Source organism: Notamacropus eugenii, chromosome 2 (assembly GCF_028372415.1).
Source record: "Notamacropus eugenii isolate mMacEug1 chromosome 2, mMacEug1.pri_v2, whole genome shotgun sequence".
NCBI lineage: Eukaryota > Metazoa > Chordata > Mammalia > Diprotodontia > Macropodidae > Notamacropus > Notamacropus eugenii.
Genome location: NC_092873.1, coordinates 313968796 through 313989026, shown reverse-complemented (window position 1 = coordinate 313989026; position 20231 = coordinate 313968796). Strand labels below are relative to the sequence as shown.

At 35.4% G+C, this 20231-nt stretch overlaps 1 protein-coding gene across 23 annotated transcripts in view; it reads left to right on the top strand.

The window, feature by feature from the left end:
• The window catches only part of MYOCD (myocardin), a 167189-nt gene that overhangs the window by 68983 nt on the left and 77975 nt on the right, over positions 1-20231 (top strand). For 11 of the 23 annotated variants that reach the window (XM_072645034.1, XM_072645044.1, XM_072645041.1 and 8 more), the window contains 4 exons: positions 3488-3553; positions 15964-16013; positions 16559-16669; positions 18065-18140. The exons of 2 other annotated variants lie outside the window; for them this stretch is intronic. In XM_072645034.1, the coding sequence (XP_072501135.1) occupies positions 3488-3553; positions 15964-16013; positions 16559-16669; positions 18065-18140 (303 nt within the window). Of the gene's footprint in view, positions 1-3487; positions 3554-9221; positions 9266-15963; positions 16014-16558; positions 16670-16693; positions 17429-18064; positions 18141-18169; positions 19311-20231 lie in introns of those variants that run through there. 10 more of the 23 variants (XM_072645050.1, XM_072645049.1, XM_072645048.1 and 7 more) reach the window with 5 other exon arrangements.

Below are 20231 nucleotides of genomic sequence, written 5' to 3'. Positions count from 1 at the left end.
GTTCTGGGAAAGGGAAGTGGAGAGCAAGAAAAATTAAGAAAGGGAAAAAGTATGTTCAACCTGTAATCTGTACCCATCATTTCACTGCCTGGAGGTGGATAGCATTTTATATCATAAGTCCTTTGGAATTGTGCTGGCTTATTGTGTTGATCAGAGTTACTAATTCTTTCACAGATGATTTTCCTTACAATATTACTGGTTCTGTCCCCCTCACTCTGTATCAGTGGCTTTCCAGGTTTTTCTGAAACTATCCTCTTCCATCATTTCTTACAGCAGAATATTATTCCACATACCATAACTTGTTCTCTAATAGATGAACATCTCCTCAGTTTCCAATTCTTTGCCACAACAAAAAGAGTTACTTTAAATATTTTCATACATATGTGTTCTTTTCCTTTTTCTTTGTTCTCCTTGTGATATAGCCTAACAGTGGTATTGTTGGATCAAAAAATATGCACTTTTACAGCCCTTTTTGCATAGTTCCAAACTGTTCTCCAGAATGGTTGGATTAATTCACAATTTCATGACAATGTATTACTCTATCTTTTTTTCCACATTCCCTTCAGCATTCGTTATTTTCCTTCTCTGTCATCTTAGCAAATCTGAAGGGCACTAGGTGATACCTCAGACTTGATTTAATTTGCATTTCTCTTGTTATTAGTGATTTAGAGCATTTTTAAAAATAAGACCATTGAAAGCTTGAATTTTTCTCTGGATACTGCTGAATACACCCTGGATTTCTCTAGATATACTTTTATCAATTATCAGTTAAAGAACAACTTCTATTCTTATAATTTTCAATCAAGTGAAGTCAACAAGTCTTTATTAAGTAACTTGTATGTGCCAGATACAATGGAGATACAAAGAAAGGCAAAAGCACTAAGAGACTTGCAATCTAGTGAGTAGAAGATTGCTAACAACTATGTACAAACATGATGTATACAGGTTATATTTGAGATAATCCCCAAAGGAAAGCAGTAGCATTAAGGGCGACCAGGAAAGGCTTCTTGGAAAAGATGAAACTTTAGGTGATATCTAAAGAAAATCAAGAGACAGAGGTGAAGAGGGAGAAAATTCCAGATATGGAGGATATCTAGCAAAAATTCAGAGTCACAAAATACAGCATCTTATTTGTGGAGTATCGAGGAGACTAGTGTCAGCGTATCATTGAGTATCTGAAGAATGAATAAGGTGTAAGAAGATTGGAAAGCTAAGAAAGGGTCAGTTCATGAAGGACTTTTCAAGTCAAACAGAGGATTTTATATTTGCTTCTACAGATAAGAAGCAGGAGTTCAGGAGAGAAGGTTCCAGCATAGCTAGAGTAGAACACTGGATAAGTAGGATTGAGGAGATGGGATTTAGAACCAGGTAGGGAGGGGAAGGAGGGGTACAAGAAAGGTATTTGTTCTTTGGTAGTCAAGATTTTAGTACCACTACTATACAGAGAGTAAAAGGGAGTCAGAGTGGGCTTACAGTTGGGGAATGTGTCCAAGAAGAATTTCGTTAGAAAAAGTCTGTTTAAGGAAGCAGATAATTAAAAGATCCTAGGTTTTTTGTGTTTTTATAAATAGTTGCTTTATAGAAAGATTCCCAAATTGGCCATATTGCCATACAGAAGAAGCATTCAGCACCATGAAGATGTAAAAGCAAAAGGACAAAAAACCAATACAAACCAATTTTTTTAAAAGTATAATGTCCCAGATTGGATTCCCAGCTTCCCCAAGACACCTAAGAGTCTGCTTTTGTTTTGGGGGCCAAGTGGAAGCAAGCCTAGCCTAGCAAAGAGAGAACCAGAACATCCCAGAGTTTCCTCTGAGTTGAACTGGGAAACTCAGAAATTCCAACACTACTCTCAGAAAAGATACATAGCTTTGGGATTGGGGGTTACTTTACATTGTGTGGTAAGGGATAAGTGGAGTCAAATCTTTCAAAAATATTTTTTTCCTCCTCCCCAATGAAGATGCAAGGGAAAGATTATGGATAAGACAGATTTGGGGGAAGATACTTTTAAATGTCTCTTTCAGAGCCTGAAGAGGAAAATGAAGGAGGGTTAGAGGAGGATCTAGAGAGCTGGAGACTGTCCTGTGGAATGGACATGAGGACCAGAGAAGGTAACATTCAGTCTAGGTTAGAAGGTTCTCTTTCAGACTTGAAGGAGGAGTTTGGGAACCTTGTCTGAAGGAATGAGATAGAGGTATCAGGCATGAAGTAGATCCCATATTGAAACTAGAGTTAGGCAAATGTCCTCCTGGAAGCTGGTGATGCAGTCCTCTATGAGGCAGGCCAGATACCAGAATGGATCCAACTGGCATCTGGAAGCTATCAATGAGACTCAGCTCTCTCTGGAGGTGGTCTCATGGGAACCTAGTCTGGTGACACAACTAGCAAAGGATGGTGGCACTGAATGGCCTGGCTTGAGCTTAAGGCAGATTTGGGAAGCTCTGGTGTTCAGCATAACATTACAACTGGCAATGGGGTGGAGTTCCAACTTGAATATGCAAGGCACCAAATAGGGTGGATCCTGCAGCAGAATTTGTGTTGGAATAGGGGGCTTCTACCTGAAGCCAGAAGCCAATAGACAGGTAAGGACTGTAAAAGGAGGGTTCATGAGAGAAAATCCAGGAATCAGAGAGGAGGAAGTGTGGTGGAGTGCACTTGGGAATAGAACTATGAGGGAAAAGACAGAGATATTGTCAGTAGATATATTAGAGACCAACTGAACATGAAAGGAAGTAGATGGATTCATAAACATCATTGTCCTGCCACAGAGGTATGATATAGCAGTGATTAAAAACCATAACAATTTGGATTTAATCCTTTTTTTCAGAATGAAAGGGAAATATAAGACAATTTTTTAGACCATCCTTCCTTTGCATTGTTCCCTCCTTTATAAAAAATACTCGTTGAGAATTCAATACAAATCAGCTTATCTTCACTGGACGACAAAGCCCCTCATAAAAGTATAGATTGCCAAAGCAACAAGTTCTTTTGATAACTATTTACTCATATCAGTCTTATTTTATTATCTTATTTCTTCTCTTTAGGTCTTGAATATCAGGGCTTTATAAGAGATACCAAAATATTCAAATATCCAAAATGGATTTGTGATCTTACTGATTTGGGTGTTCTCACTCTCTGACCATATTTGAAGTAAATAGTTTCCCTGACCCCAGCTTATCCTTGTTATATTGATTTTATTCTTACATAAGCTTTTCGGTATCACATAATCAAAATCCCAGAGAAGAAACAATGTCCAGGAGGAAAAAGTGGTCAACACACTTTGTCAAATGCTTCAAAGAGATCAAGAAGGGTGAGACTAAGAAAAGTCCATCAAATTTTGCAATTAAAAGATCATTGGTAATTTAAAGATGGAAGTGGCAGTTGAGTCATGAGGTCAAAAGCCAGAATTCAAAGGATTGAGAAGTAAATATGAAGAGTAGTAGGTTGAAAGAATGAGATCAAAAGTTGACATGTTTTTCCTCCTAAGTTTTACAGTTACGACTTCAGCAAAGAAGGACCCAAGAACAACTGACTAATCAAGACATAATGCTATGTGAGTATCTTCTATCATTCATAGCTTAGTCTATATTGATAATTTGCTTCCATTATGAAATTTCCCTTTAATATCTTGGATTATGAGCATATTCACTGTAAACAGGGATATTTTTCAGTGAACTTAGATTCTAATGAGACATAGAGAATTGTCTTTCCCTTGAAATATTGAGCACCAATTACCTTTCTGATAAGTATAACCTTTCCAAATGTCCATTCCCAATATATTTTCTTATAATTCACTGTCATATGATTGTAGAGATAGATCCCATTTCTAATCTGCCGGGTATTTCCTCTCTTTTGACTAGAATTACTTACTGGTACCACTATATCTGGTATAACAAGGGGCAAAGAGATATTAAATAACTGTATTTCCAGAATTGTTATTTACTAATTACCAGAAAAAAATGTCCAGGTGAATGGATTTTTTTAGCCAGAACAATTTGCAAAGACCATCTACTAAATTGTAAAGTATTTACCTACATTAATTGAAGAGATACTCCTGTCACTGAAAGCAAGAACATTTCAGGAATTTTTAAATATTTTATCCACTCTGCTTTAGTTAAAAGAAAATATAGTTTTGATCCTATTCATAAATGATAAGCATTTCAAACTTTTCTCCTCACATCAAAATATCAAAGTATGCCATTACCCAGTTGTTTTTCCCCCAGCAATAAAAGATAGGGAAAACCTAAATCAGTGGTTTTCAAACTTTGTGTCTTTATATTTTTAAATAATTATAGAGGACAGCAAAGGGCTTTTATTTACGTGGGTTATGTCTATCAATGTCTATCATATCAAAAATTAAGCATATAAATTTTATATTTATTCATTAAACAAATAAATGCATTATATGTTAACATAAGTAACAGTTTTGTGGAAAAACATATCTAAAACAAAAAAAATAGTGAGGCATAATATATTTACATACTTTTGCAAATCTCTTTAATGTCTGACTCAATGGAAGGCAGATGTATTCTTCTATCTGTTCTGTTTTCAGTATGTTGTGATATATTGTTTTGGTTAAAGGATATGAAGAAAATCAAATCTCTCACAAATGTATAGTTGTGAAAAGGAGGAATATTTTAATAGACAACTAATGTCTTACTTATGAATTAGTTTTGACCCCATGGACCCTTTGAAAGAGTCTTGAGGACTCCCTGAGAGAACTTAGGTCATATATCGAGAACAGTTGGCTTGCTCTCCTAGATGATAAAAGTCATTTAATCCTTAATCCTCAGCATAGGTATGTTTGAATATTCTCCCTCAGAAAAAGGATACAATAACACAAGTGTAAATTCTGAACCCTTGTGGTGTGATTATCATCACTTTATTACTTTGTGGAAGCAAGTTCAATACTTACTTACCTCCCAGGGTTACTGTAAGGATAAAATGAGATAATATTTGAAAAGCACTATGTAAATCTTAAAGTGTTACAAAATGATAGCTAGGCAGTGGTAGTAGTAGTGGTGTTGGTGGTGGTAGTGGTGTTAGTATTCTTTTATGTAATTTTACCTGGACTTATCCTATTACCACTATTATTATGATTCATGTGTTCTCATGGTTTGAACAGTAAGGTATGTATTCTGCCTGAGATTCAGATTTTAAGCAGAATTTTATAGATCTTACCTTTTGTTTTTATTAAAAATATAACTGTCCTACAAATAATCTGTAGGTAATTGCAGACAGCAAGCTTTATAAAAGAGTTAAGTATAATTTAATGCTAATTCATAACTATTATCAGAATCACAGTATTTTGGAGCTGGAAGAAACCTCAGCAACAACCTAATCCAACCTACACACAGTTTACCTGACAAAACATTACCCAGCACTTCCAGTGCACCCCAACATTCTGTGGCACCCCATTTCAATTTTGGATAACTTATTTTAAAGGAAATTTTCCCTTATATCCAGCCTAAATTGGCCTTTTTGCAACAACCATTTTTCGTTCTGCTCTCTGGTGCTGAACAGAAAAAGTCTAATTTCTAATTCTACATTGATGGCCCATCAAGTAATTAAAGATAACTAATATATCCTTCCTTCCCGAGTCTTCTCTTCTCCAATTTAAACATTCCCTGTTCCTTCAATCTTCACATAGTATATACTTAAGGCCTTTGATTATCCTCATTGTCATTGCCCGGAAACTTTCAAGTTTATGTTTGTAGTTCCTAAAATATAGCACCCATTATTTAATGCAGCACTTCAACTCTTATTTTACCACAGTAGAGTACAATGATATTATCAACTTTTTAATTCCTAAAAGCTATGCATCTCAATGTAGCCCAGTATCACATTAGCTTTTGGGGCTGAATTATCCTACTTTTGACTTCTACTCCTGATCTCTTCTCCATAGGGTAATGAGAATGAACTTTTATAATTCACCCTGAATCCTTCCTTGTAGTCAAATTCCTCCTAGAATTTAGTGGTGACTCTAGGGCTTCAGTTTGGGCTGGAACCAAAAGTTATTATTGGCTAATAAGCCAGTCCTCAAACTTTCTGCTGCTCAGTATCATAGGACCCTCACAGCTTAAAGAATAATTTCTATGACTACCTTCTTTCATAGTCTGTTTCTGAAATAACCTATACCACTTTGAATTCCTCCTACACACTAGAAGAAAGATACAGAGAAAACTAGAGCAGAACAACATCAAATCAATGGCATTTTCTCCCAATAAGAGAATGGGGGGAAAGTTCCATTTTAGTTTTAAATTTTTACTTTGTTGCTTTTTCTATCAGGTATTTCTAGCAACTAAGTGGTATTGATTATAATTTAAATGGAAAGCATTTTGGTTTAGTGGAAAGAGCATTGGATTAGTAATCAAGAGCATTGGGTTTGAGTCCCAACTCTGATATTGATGAGCTCTCAACCTTAAGGTAGTCACTTAAACTCGCTGGGCCTCAGTTATTTCATTTGTCTGAGGGCTGTAATGAAACCAATCTACATATATAGACTGGTTTCATTACAGCCCTCAGACAAAAAATTCAAGAAGGGCCCCCATTCCACCCAACAATCAAAAGCTATGGATGTCTTTACACATGTGTTGAGAAGTAGAAAAACCAAGCTTATGTTTCACCTATTCTTTCCTCTGCCAACACTTCTGTGGAGAAGTTAATGAGCAGATAAAGGTCCAAAAGAAACAAGGAGGCAAACCAAGGGTTTGCAGTACAGGTGAATAAATGCTTCACATGGGATAAAAGTCTCTTCAGATCAACTATTATAGGTTCCTCTCCTGAATCTCACTGTTGCTTATATGATCCAATTTATGTACTTACTAATCCAGAAGAGTACCAATGAATTTAATTTTCAGACCCATTACAATCTGTGATGATACTCTGGGTCATCCATAAGCTGGATATAGGTGGTATTCATTTTGAAAAATATTGCCACATCTTTACTTTGATCATTTATCTGAACCATAAAGCCAGATATCACCAAATTAAGATACCGCCTTAATGACAGAGAGGCAAGTCAGCAGGTAGAAGTAGATTATAGGATCTTTTGCCTCATCTAAGTGATTCATAATCCTGAGAGACTTGAGAGTCACAGATTTCAAGTTGGTCCCATGTAATGAAACTTCTTCAGTCTGGGAAATGAAATTGAATTTGGATAAAAATTGACTTTTTTGAAATGTAATTACCTAACCAATAGAAGAATTTTAGGAGGTAAATAAATATCTTAAGGGAAAAAAAAGATTCTCATCCTGCTTTGTGGTGCCTGAAAAACAAAGGAACAAAAGTTAAAACTTTTTAAAATGCTCATGAAAGATTTGTTTGAGTTTGTTTTAAAAATTATTGTGGGAAATGATCTCCCTTTAACTAGTTTGCTTTGTACTGCTAAAGAAATGTGATTTCTAAATTAACTTACAATTCAAAATATTTGTATGTAATTTAGTTAGAAGATAATGTCTCAAAATGAATCTATTCCTATTTTGGTGACTTTTCTAAAGAAATCATTTGTCTCAGAAATTTCATTAGTTACACTCAGAGGTGTATCCTTAGATTGACTGTGTGTTAAATTTGACTAAATACATAGCAACAAATTAGCAGGTATTTACCATTTAAAAAGCATTAATTCATTATTCTAATTCTAGATTATGAATTTTATTTCTTAAATTTAGGTGGGTCAGAGTTGCTATGCTAAGGTATATGCTAAAATGTTAATTGAGACTTTTTCTACTAGGAAAGTGTCAAGTTCTAACATGATATTTGAAATATGTGCTATGGGAATAACAGTTGGAAGGAAACTTAGAGATCATCTAACTCAATAATCTCATTTTACAGACGAGAAAATGGAGACCCAGTGAGGTGAAATAACTTTCTCAAGGTGAAATGGTTTATAAGAAGCACAGTCAAAATTTTAAACCAAGGGTTGTTTTGTTTTGTTTTTTACTTAAAATCCCATTTTTTTTCCACTGAATCACATATCCTTTATACCAACACTTTATTTTATACTCTGATTATCCCTTATAGATTTGTTTGCCTCTGGCAGAACTTATCCCCTATTAACTTGTAACAACTATGTCTATGTTTTACTTCCTCAATTTTTAAGTTCTTGAAAATAAAGGCAAGAAGTGGAACTGCACACACAATAAGCACTCAACATGTTTGTTGAATGAATTAAGAATCATTCACAAATAAAAAATATCTAAATTTAGTCAGAAAACTCTAGTTCACTTGCTATCCTCCCCCCCCCCCCCAAATAGCTCTTCTAAGCCTCAGTCTCTCTCTGATAACTACCTAACTGCCTAATGTCAGGGAAATTGCCTGCCTAAAGACTATTTGATCTTAGTAGCACTTGGGAAGAAATTTCCATCTTCTGGTTCCTTCTTCTCCTCTTTAAAGATGCAGAGAAGGAGATCCAGTGCCCCTTCATTTATAATCTTATGACAGGACGTATCTGGACCACTTTGTCTGAAAAGAATCAAGATCGTCAATAGTTTTGGCAAGGTCTGGCCCAGTCCTTAACATACCTTATTTCTTAAATTTTATTTTAATTTCAAGTTTGAATTATCTTCCCCCCACTCCTCCTCCCATTCCCAGTCTCTATTGAGAGAACAAGAAAAACAAAACCTGCTACAAGCATGTAGAGTAAAGCAAAACAAATCCCAGCATTGGCTATGCCCACAGAAAACTAAAAAACATAACACTTGATCTGCACTCTTAAGTCTATCACCTCTCGATCTGGAGGTGGGTAGCTTGCTTCATAATGAGGTGTCTGGAATTGTGGATAGTCATTGTGTTGATTAGAGCTTAACTTCTCAAAAGATTACTTTCCATATGTTCATTTTGATATAACTTAGAAGTTGACAGTGTTCCAAATGTTTTTCATCCTCAAAATTCTTAGGTGGAAGGAATAGTTCTGTTATGTTGATAAAACCTTAAAAAAATTCTCTCACCCTTCCCATTCCCCCTCACAAAAATGAAAACAGAACAGAGCAAAAACTCTACCTCTCTTCCCACTAACAGATGAACTGACTAGTGAAGGCTATGGCTTCTAGGTGACCATAAGAAGGTAGAATCCAAGAGTGAAAAGAAAAGGAAGGAATCTAATGGGGAAGTGTCACTTTGGACCTCATGGGCAATCTAGTCCTATGGCTAAATTAATGTAGATGAATTTACCAATAGCAATGATCTGTCTATGAATAGTGCCACCTTTATTTGTTTTGCAGACTGATCCAAGCCACAGAATCCACATTATTTACTGCAAATCTTGGTAAATCCCTGAATTCTGTGATATTCTCATCTTGAGTAGCATGAAGAATGACTTGGGCAATTCCTGCACCCCCTGCACAACATGCCACTTTGTGACAATTTTAAGACTTTGCCTGGACAAAAAGTTTTTTTCTCCTTTCTTTCAGTGCATTCACCTGACTTGGCTTCTCTATACAAGCATCTCACCTTGTTGGCTGTTTAGCAGAATGCTGCACAGATGGGTCAATCTGTCTGCCTCTTTTCTTCTTACTGTCATATCAAAAATTTCAGAAGCAAGTGCCTTGACCCTTCCTGTCAATCCTATCAAGATTCTGGCTCTCATTTATCTTTCCTAGATTTTAAAAAATTACTTCAAAAAATTTCACTGAGAACAATGATCACAATAATACTTTGAAATTATATATATGCATATGCATATTATATATACAGAGGGAGAAAGGAAATACATGTATACATGTGTGTGAATATGTGTATAGAGATTTATGTGTATATACATATATGTATTTATATGTATATCATGCCTCTCTTCCAAGAATTCCAAAACATTTCACATGTTGTGACAAATTCCTCCCAGTGTTGAATCTATGTCCTGGGTTTATCAAAAGTGATTTTTGGAAATTTCATCACCCCTCTTTAGTATGCTGTCTGTCACATAGGCATACCCTAGAGAAGTCACTTGCTACTGTAGCTTTCAAAGAAGCTTTACTTTCCCAAAGGGTGAGAAGCTTGTAGGAACAGAATTTATATTCCTATTTGTCTTTTTATAAGTGAAATGGTGGAAAACAGATTTTTTTATAGGAAACTGAGAGTAGAGGAAGCTTAACTGACTTACTCAAATTTGCAAAGATAAATAACAAAGAATAGATTGGAGCCTATATCTCCCTAGCTGCAGTTCTAGGATTATTTAGCTCAATATAGATGTGATTTTTACAAGTCACACAAAAAAATCCAGTATCCCTGGTGACTTTTCCAACATGCAAAGGTTTCCCTGGAGATGAGTAAGATAGTCTTTGTTCCACTGTTACCCAGGTCAGTCAACCTCTCTGCCTTTTACTGCCTGTGTGCCCTTGAGCAAGTCACAAAATTCTCTACATAATAGTTTCCTCATTTGTGAAATGAGAGTGCTGAACTAGTGACTCTAATGCTCTAATTATAGCCAAATCTAGAACCTCATGATCTTAAAACTTTAGCCATTTACAAAATCTTATGAGATTATGATTCTATAGTTCTGTCAAGAAGAATGTATTGAATATGTTTCTAATTGAATTTACAACCAAACTCACGTCAGAATTTCCGAGCTAGAAAGGACCTTAGAGATCCACTAGTAAATCTCAGGAAACTGAGACCCAAAGAGCTTAAGCGACATAGGTAGTAGGCAAAAGATTCAGGATCAGAACTCTTTTCATTGAATTATATTGTAGAACCTGCCTCTTTTGTAAATGATAAAATTTATACTCAGAGAGGTGATAGAGCTAAGAAAATCCATCTAATTTGTTCTTGTTTGAAATTACTTTCACTATTTTTGCTTTGGAATCTCCAAAATCTTTTTGAACCACAAATTTCAATGGCCTTTAAAGATGAAAGCATTTGATATTTGAAGTCTAAGGTGCTAAAATGAAGAATAGCAATTTTATTCATTTGTAAATGCCAAAGTTTGAACAACTCAATTTGTTCAGCTCTCTTTTAGAGATTAAACAACATGTCTGAAGGCACAGACTGAAAAAAGTGTTTCTCCTCCACAAATGTTATGAGTGGACCATGTTCCTTAAAGAAGATGGCTTACCTAGCACACCTTAAGGTTTTAATAGCCATTTCCATGGGTGCTCTAACCTGTGGAGAAATCCATTTTCACCATATACAAATCTAGTCAAAAATAATGTATTAAGGAACAGGAACTGTGTTAAGCATTGGGGATACAAAGAAGGGCAAAAAAAATTCCCTACCTGCCCTAATAAGTGTGACAACCTGCAAGCAAAAAGGTCCAAACAAGTTATATACAGTATAAATAGGAAATACCTAGCAAACGAAGGTACAAGAATTGGGGGTTGGGAAAGGCATTCTGTAGAAGGTGGGATTTGAGTTGAGACTTAAAGGAATCTAGGGGATCTAGGAGGTAGAAATGAAGAGGAAGAGCAATTCCATGCCTGGAGGACAGTCATAGAAAATGCTGGATGTGTGTCTTGTACATGTAACAGTAAGTAGGCCAGTACCATTACAATGAAGAATACATTGGGGAAGGGGGTGGGTTAAGGAGTAAGAAGACTGGAAAAGTAGGTGTTGGGGCTTATAAGTGAATGACTGGATGCCAAATAGGATTTTGTATTTGATCCTAGAGATAATATTTTTGACTATGAGGCCAATATGATCAGACCTGTACTTTAGAAAAATCACTCTCATAGCTAAATGGAGAACAAATTGGAATAGGGAGAGATTTCTGGCAGACAGATCAACCAGTAGGCTGTTGCAGTAATCCAAGTATAAAATGATAAGGACCTGCATCAAAATGGTGAAAGTATCATAGAGAAGAAAAGGATGAAATGTTACAAAGATCAAGAGATGTTGCAAAGGTAAAATTGACAGCCCTTGACCTTGACAGTAGGTTGAATATGAGGTACAAAGGATATTGAAGAGTAGACAATCATGTCTAGGTTATGATGCTGGGGAGTTGGGATATGACATGGCACTGGAAAGAAGAAGGATATAGGGGGAAAGATAATGAGTTCAGATTTAGATATGTTGAGTTTAAGATTTATTTTGACATCTAGTTTTAATGGACATCTAGTTCAAGGTTCCTTAAAACCAGTTTTAGGAGCAAGATTGGGGGTCAGCAGAAAAGTTAGGGTGGTTTAGGTATATTTGAGAATCACCAGCATGGAGAGGATTGTTAAATCCATGGGAGCCAATGAAATCACCAGGTGAAGTAGTATAATTGGAGAAGAGAAGAGACCCAGGAAAAAGCCCTATAGAATACTCAAAGTTAGTGGGCATGACATGGGTGAGGATGCAACAGAGGAGACTGAGAAGAATTAGTCAAATATGTTTTATTATATTTGACCATTGAGAGAGAATGGTGTCTTGAAAAGCTAAAAAGGTGAGAATATCGTGCAGGAGATGAGGATTGTCAGTGTCAGAGACTTGAGAGACACCAAGAAGAATGAGTGCCACAAAGACCTGCTTCAAAATTTCAGAGAGAGAAAGTATGGATTCTCTTGCTCTTCCATGACCATCTAAATTTAACTTTCAACTCTATAACTTACTATGATGTTGGATAATCTACTTAATTTCTCTGGATCTCAGTATCTTTCCCTGAAATGTGGAATAATAATAGAACAAGGGAAATGAAACGGACAGTCCAAGTGTTGTGCTAATATCCAAGGAATTTTAATAATAATAGCTGAAACCTATAAAACCTAGGATGTGCCAGGCATTATGTTAAGCACTTTATAAATAATATCTCATTTGATCCTCACAACAATCCTGGGAGGTAGTTGTTATTATTATCCCGATTGTACATTTGAAGAAACTGAGGAAAACAGAAATTAGGTTATTTGCCCAGAGCCACAAGACTAGTGAGTATCTGAGGATGGATTTGAATTAGATCTTCTTGACTCCAGGTCTAGTTATCTATTCACTATGCCACCTAACCACCTCATACATACCTGTAAAGTACATATTATCTGTCATTACAAATATATAATATTAAATATATATTCATCTATAAGCATATATTATATATAAGGAAAGACTTCTATTTGAAGGACTTAGGAGATTACTTGTCAGTAATTACATAAGATCAGGAGATATAGACGGGATATTTCCTGTGAAGCACCATAAACAACTACTGTTTTGTTACTCCTTAAATGGCCTCCATCATGGAATTAGGCTTAAACGTATCATTTGTAAAGGAGATCTATATGACTTGTAGAGTGACAAGTTATGAAATTACCAAACTAACCTACCACTTAACTGCTTTTTCATAATTTGCTTTTGTATGTTTTACAATGTGGTCTTACACACATTATCTCATTTGATCATCACCACATTTTAAAGCTGATTCTGCATATGTTATTATGCCCATTTTATTGACAGACTGAGCAGAGAAATTGCATCTTGGTGGTAAAGAGGTGGAACTAGGGAAAAACTTGTGGCCTTCTAACTCCAAATGCAGTGCTCTTGGTATCACATGACAATGTGACATAGTACAGTTAACTATATTAACAATAATGGAAGAGCCTCAGAAACTACAAGATTCTAATTCTAGTAAAACTAGGACCAGATTGAAAAGACTTGACCATTAAGCTATTCAACAAGAGCTAGATGTATACCATTGTTCTAGGCTCTAGAGATAATACTTCATATTTGTATAATGTTTAACAAATGCAGACAGCTTTTATATATTTGTTTCATGTAATGCTTAGAATAAACCTTTAGGTAGAACAGATGTTATCATCCTCATTTAAATTATCATATTTACAGACAACTCTTTAGGACTTTGCAAAAATGTGATAAAAGTCACAAAAGTTTACTTATATGTTATGAAGGACAGAACTACTTTTAAAAATACTTTCATTCTCAAATTGCAACTCAGAATGAAAATATGGAGCTAATTAGACCAATCTACTTAATTTTGACAGAGTAAGTACAGATTAAATAACTTGATAGTTAAATAAGGAAAATATGTAAGGAGATTGATTTTAGTTGTGTGATAACTTTAAGAATCTCTAAATGAGGGCTCATTGTCTTATAAGAGACAAGGATTAGAAAGTGTGGATGGGATGTCAGTTTCAAGACTGATTAAGTTGGAATAGAGAAGAAGCTGATACTGTTGAAACAATGAGGAAAAAACAAGATATTAATTGAATACAATTTTTCATTGTGCAAGTGAGTTGCAAAATTCTGAAAGGATACCTCTTGGGATTTTTTTTTTTACAAGGTGCTTACTTCCTATAATTTTGAGCATATCCTCCTCTGGTCTCTCATTTTTCTTTTGTCTAGTTACCTTCCCCCAGGGTCCTTACCTTTATTTCCTGATTAGTCCCTTCCTATCCTCCAGTTCTTCTTCCCCTTTAACTCTTCCCCTTTTGCCCTAACTCCTGTCCTCCTCAGTTCTTTCATTCTTCTTAGCCCTCTCCCATTTCCTTCTGGCCCCTTCCCCTTCTATAACCCCTTTCTGGTTCTTTTGTACCCTTCTCTCCTGCTGTAATTTTTCCTCTTAAAGACTTTACCACTTCTCTGCTAATTCGGAAGCAGAGAAATGTTTGGAAAAGCAAAAACAAAAAACAAAACTGAAGATTGTGACTTACCATGACCTTCAAGACATGTTTCTTCTTAAAATAATAAAAATAAATGATATCCAACCCCCATCCCCAGGATTGCCACTGAATTCCGCATGTTAACTGAAAGCCAAGGAAAGCCTTCTGATTCCACATGATCATCTTTTAACAATGTGTTTTGTACAACTCCAAAACTAAATGAGGCTCACACATACAAAGCTCCAAGCAATCATATTCTCTAGAATGGGCTCAGGGGAACTTCTGGAGACCATCAACATACACTCCTACAAACATATGGGCAGGTAATGGGAACATGGGTCTACAGTATCACTTTATCCAGACCACTGAGTTCAAATGGAAATTCAAAAGGAAAAATCAATATGTTCTCTAACCTTCAATGTTGCTATGGTCATGCTAAAATATCTAATATAGCTTGGGATTCTATATTTAGATTATCCAAGAGAAAATGAAAGAGATGTTTCTGAATGAACTTCAGGAAGTATGATACAGTGGAAAGATCTCTGTTGCTACAGTCAGAAGAACTGAGTTCAAATCCTAACTTTATAACTTGCTACCTTTGAAGGAATGATCAAGACTCAACTTCCATCCACTTCAGTTTCCTCATCTGTAAAATTAGGAAAGTGAACAAATGATCCCTGGGGTTTCTTCCAGCTCAAAGTCTATGATAATATATGAAAAATAATAACTATTTCTTTCATGAGGTTAAATTATTAAATGTAAAAGTGTTCAGACCATCAATAATTTGATCAAGGTAAATAGTATCATCCTATGGAAAGTACATTAAATTAGCATTCAGGACACAGGTTCAACCATTAACCAACTGAACTACCCCTTATAAAATGTGAATGTTGGAGCTCCATGATATCTAACTCTAGCTCTAATGTTTGATGATTGGATATTCTACATACTTCTGTGATTGTCACCTAAATGGATAGCCTCTCCATATCTAAAACAAATCATTTTATAAAACTCTTCATATACATGAAGTTATCTTATTTTTTCTTCTTCTTGAGAGCAAATGGGATGATGGCTTTCCTGAGAATTCTTTTTCTTCCTCCAAATTAGAGCTTCACACTTTCCTCCTATTGTCCTCATTTGCCCTTATGTCCTGTGGTCCTCATATCTTGGTAAGAGTTCAGTATAGTTTGCATTATTCCTGTCACTAGCATACCTTCTATGCTCAATGCTCTTCCCTTTCAAGGCCTGAATTCTGTCTTGCATTATATCCCTTAGCTTCATATAAACTGGTATCTTCCAAGCCTTTTTTCTTTAACTGCCTGTTGGTCTAATTAAATTTAATTGTCTATGTGGTGTGTGTGTGTGTGTGAGTCAGTAGAACACATTTAGTAACATATTCATTGCTGACCAACAACTGAATTGCTTCCTTCTCACGTTTTTGTTTCAGCTTTGCAAAATCAAACTATATTCCAAGAACAACGAAAAGGCTTTGATGAGGTAACTTTTGAAAAATGCATTTGGATGGTAGAGACAGGGATTTCTCTGAGTGTTAGACTAGAGCAGGAAAACGGAGCATCTAAAAACAAACTGACCCAGGTTGTCCAGTCCTCTCTCTTGACACGTTCAGAAATATTAAATTTAATTCAATGAATATGTTGAAAAGTAGTTAGTATGTATATGTTTATCATTATGCTAGATTTCAGAGAAGCACAAAAATGAGTAATAAATATAGAGTTCCTTCCTGCCCTCTGGGAACTTTTAATTCAACAAGGAAGAAAACATATTAACAAATTTTAAGGGAAAAAGAACCTTTTGATTCAGAGCTGTGATTTCATTGGTGTTCGGAACTGTTAGTGAGGATATGCCCCTTATTATTTTCAGTTAGAGACTATAAAAAAGCTGGTAAATTCTACACTATCCTTTCTCTATTTTAAATTCCTGACAGAACAGGCTATTTGAACAAAGAAAAGTGTAGCTTATATGCACCAAAAGAAAAAAATTAAAATAAAAAGATACTGATGTTTGCTACATGTTACAAACAGGTGCAAAAGAGAAGATCCTTTGTTATAGTGGAAAGATGGCTAGTCTGGGAATTGAGAAATCTACTCTCTACTTCTGTACCTGCCAATACCCCACTTTGCAACATTAAACAGGTTATTTTTACCTTTGTGGGCCTGAAATTCATTATCTACAAAAAGAAGTTTGGAATAGATGCTTTCTATGGTGCCTTCTAGCTCTAAAATTTGATATCTATTTCTTTTTGTTATATTGCTTTCCAGGAAACTGAGAATGTATGTATCCTCATAATTTGAGAAGGAGTACTATGTTCCGTTTTGAGCACTGATTTGTTGCATTTTTCTTCATGACTTAGACAAGAACAATAATACTTCTGCAGTTTGAAGACCACATTCCTCACAACAACCTTATTAAATCACTTCTGCAAATATTATTATTCGCATTTTACAGAGAGGACAGTATGTAAAATCAGATAGAGAAAATTTTTACGATCAGGAAAATCTGGGTTTAAGTCCCACATTAAGTTCATGTGACCATAAACAAGTCATTTATCAGTGCCCCTGATGACTCTCTAAGACTTTAAATTTCAGAGCAGATGCCAATCTTCATTGGCAAAGGAAGTTTGTTCATCAGGGGTCCTATCCACATTCACATAAAAACAGATACATAAAAGTATAATATGCATCATTGATTACATATGGAATCACACACACACACACACACACACACAGATTGTTGTTGTTCTGTCATTCAGTTTTGTACATTCCTTAATGACCCATGGATGCCAGTACTGTCCATGGGGTTTTCTTGTCAAAGATACTGGAGTGGTTTTCCATTTCCTTCTCTAGTGCATTAAGATAACCAGAGGTTAAGTGATGTCCACGATCATACAGCTAGTAAGTGTCTGAGGCTGGATTTGAACTGAGGTCTTCCCAATTCTAGACCCTAGAGCTTTATTTACTGAGATACCTAGCTGTCTCCATCTACATAATGCACTACACACACACTCACACACATGCACATAAACACACAAACACATACACATAAATATATTGCAACAAAATTTACACATGCAATTCCAGTCCATTCTACAGTTGTGTAAACTGAGGTTCAGAAAAGTTAAGCTACTTGTTCAAGGTCATACATTTAGTGACAGAGATGACATTCAGCACATATCATCTAATTCCAAGTCCAATGTAGATAAAGAAAGGACCTACCTTAGATATTACGTAATCATTCCAGTACAACTCATTTCATTTTCTCTTCTATAGTATGTAAATAAGATTATGTAACAAAACATTTGACAGTTTCTCATTCTAATCTTATGGATGAGATGGACAGATGTGGCCTAGATATCTAATTATATTAATTCAAAACTGGAGAAACTCTGGTTGCATTTTCCAATTTTAATTGTCATAAAAGTAATTTCTCCCTACTGAGAGTATCCTAGATATTTTTTAGATTTAGAAATAGTACAGTTGCATGATTTGATAGTGCCTGTCATGGGAATTTTGTATATTTATGTTACACAGGCTGCAGACTATTTAAAGCACAAGATCAGAAATAGACCCGAAGGGACCAGCTTGATCAACATGCACATTTTACAAGGTAACTGCAATGATAGAAAGGAAATTTTCATGTTAAAACAATTTCCCCTAGAGTTCTTTCTCTCTTTTGAATTGCAAAGTTCTTTTCTCTTCTTCTGCATTTTCTAATCCAAAATAAAAATGAGTTTATGTAATTGTTAAGTAATTATTCACACAGAAGAGAAACTGAATTTGTTTTCTTCAGCTCCAGAATAATTAACTAGGAGTGAATGAATAGAAGTTGGATAAAAGTTGCAAAAGAGGCAGATCCGAGTCTTTATATCTAACAGAGCTGTGCAAAAGTTGCATCACCAGGAAGAAATTTCTCCATCACTGTATTCAATTGATCAGTAAATAAGCATTTATTAATGCCTACTCAGTGCCAGACACTGGGGATACAGAGACAAAAGACAGTCCCTGCTCTCAAGGAACATACAGTATAATGGAGGAGACAACACTGCAAACAAATACATATGAAGCAAGTTATTCACTGGATAAATAAGAAGCAACTGAAAGAAAGAAGGTGCTGAAATTAAGAGGAGTTGGGGAAAGTTTCCTGTAGAAGGTGGGATTTTAGTTGGGACTTGAAGCCAGCAAGTTCAGTAATTGAGTGGAAGAGATAGAGAGTTCCAGACATGGGGGATAGCCAGAGAAAATGGTTGGAGCTAAGAAACAGAAGACTGGTGTCCCTGTATTGAAGATCACCACTGGGGAGGAAGGTGTAAGATGACTGAAATGGTAGGAGAAGGCTAGGTTGTGAAAGGCTTTGAATACCAAATAGAGCATCAACTATCACAACTGATGTAGAGAGTATTCATGTTTTATGTAAGGGTTGGACTAAATTACTTGAGATGTCCCTTCCAACTCTAAGATTTTATAATTATGAGCACAATAGGTAATTTATATCATATAGGTCAAAAATTCTACCTCGGTACCTGACTGATATTCATTGATTGCTCTTATTAGCTAATTGTTCCCTTCTGTTTTTATCTAGACTACACAATGTTAAAGGGAACTTTGATGTGGATAAGAAAATTAAGCAGATAAGAGACATAAGGTCCTAGTTCAAGTTGTTCTAAGACTTGGCATATCCCTAGTGCAGGACCTTGGAGAGTTCCGACAGCTACATAGCAAGCATTTGAGCAAGAGGAGTTTCCACTCTGATTTTCTTCCCTGGCACTTAATCCAGCAGGTATTCTCCAATCAAAAACACTGACATTTTACTGGACCATCTCCATTTTACTAAGTCCCATAGCATAAGTTCATGCTTCCTCTTATCTTAGTGGGTACAGTAAGTCTCATAAAATTTGTTAGGGTAGCCTTAAATAATATGGTATGTTTGTCTAATACCTAATAAAAGTCTAGGACTTTTTAATTTTGGACCTATAATGAGCAACAGATTCTTTGCACTTTTATTTAAGTTCATTTAACTTCACCATGCCTAGTTTTTTTTTTTTATTCTGAGGATAAATATCAAACAATCCACTTAAAATCCAAATATCTTAAATTTGAGATCAATTTAATTTAAATTAATACCTTTTAATTGAGCATCTACTATAGTAACTAGAGAGATATTTTAATTCTGATCTATTAGGCCTTTATCAGATCATATCTAATTATCATATACAGGTCTGAGCATTAAGTTTTAAGAAGAATATTAACAAGCTGGAGCAAATCTAGAGGGAAACAACCAGAAAGGGGGAGGAACGCTGGGAACTATACCATGTAGATATCATTTTAAAGAACTGACAGTGTCTAGAAAAAAGAAGAAACTTAGAGATTATTCCATGAAGTCTTCAGTCAGAGGTTCGTTTTGAATTTTGAATAGGAGGTTATGAGGATCAGTGAGGTCTCTAATAGTTAGAAGGCCATGTTAGAATTAAGAGGACCTGTGTTCAAATCCTTCCTCTAACTCATATGAGCTATATCACCATAGACCATTTACATAATCTGTCTATGCCCTGGGCAATCTTCTAAAACTTTATTTCTATGGGAAATATTGCAGCCATGAATTTTCAGAGTTTCCACGCTGCTATGAATTGGTGAGGGAAGATTCTATGCTAGGAACGTGAAATCATAAGTCTGAAAAAGAAACAGACAGCCCAACAGAGGC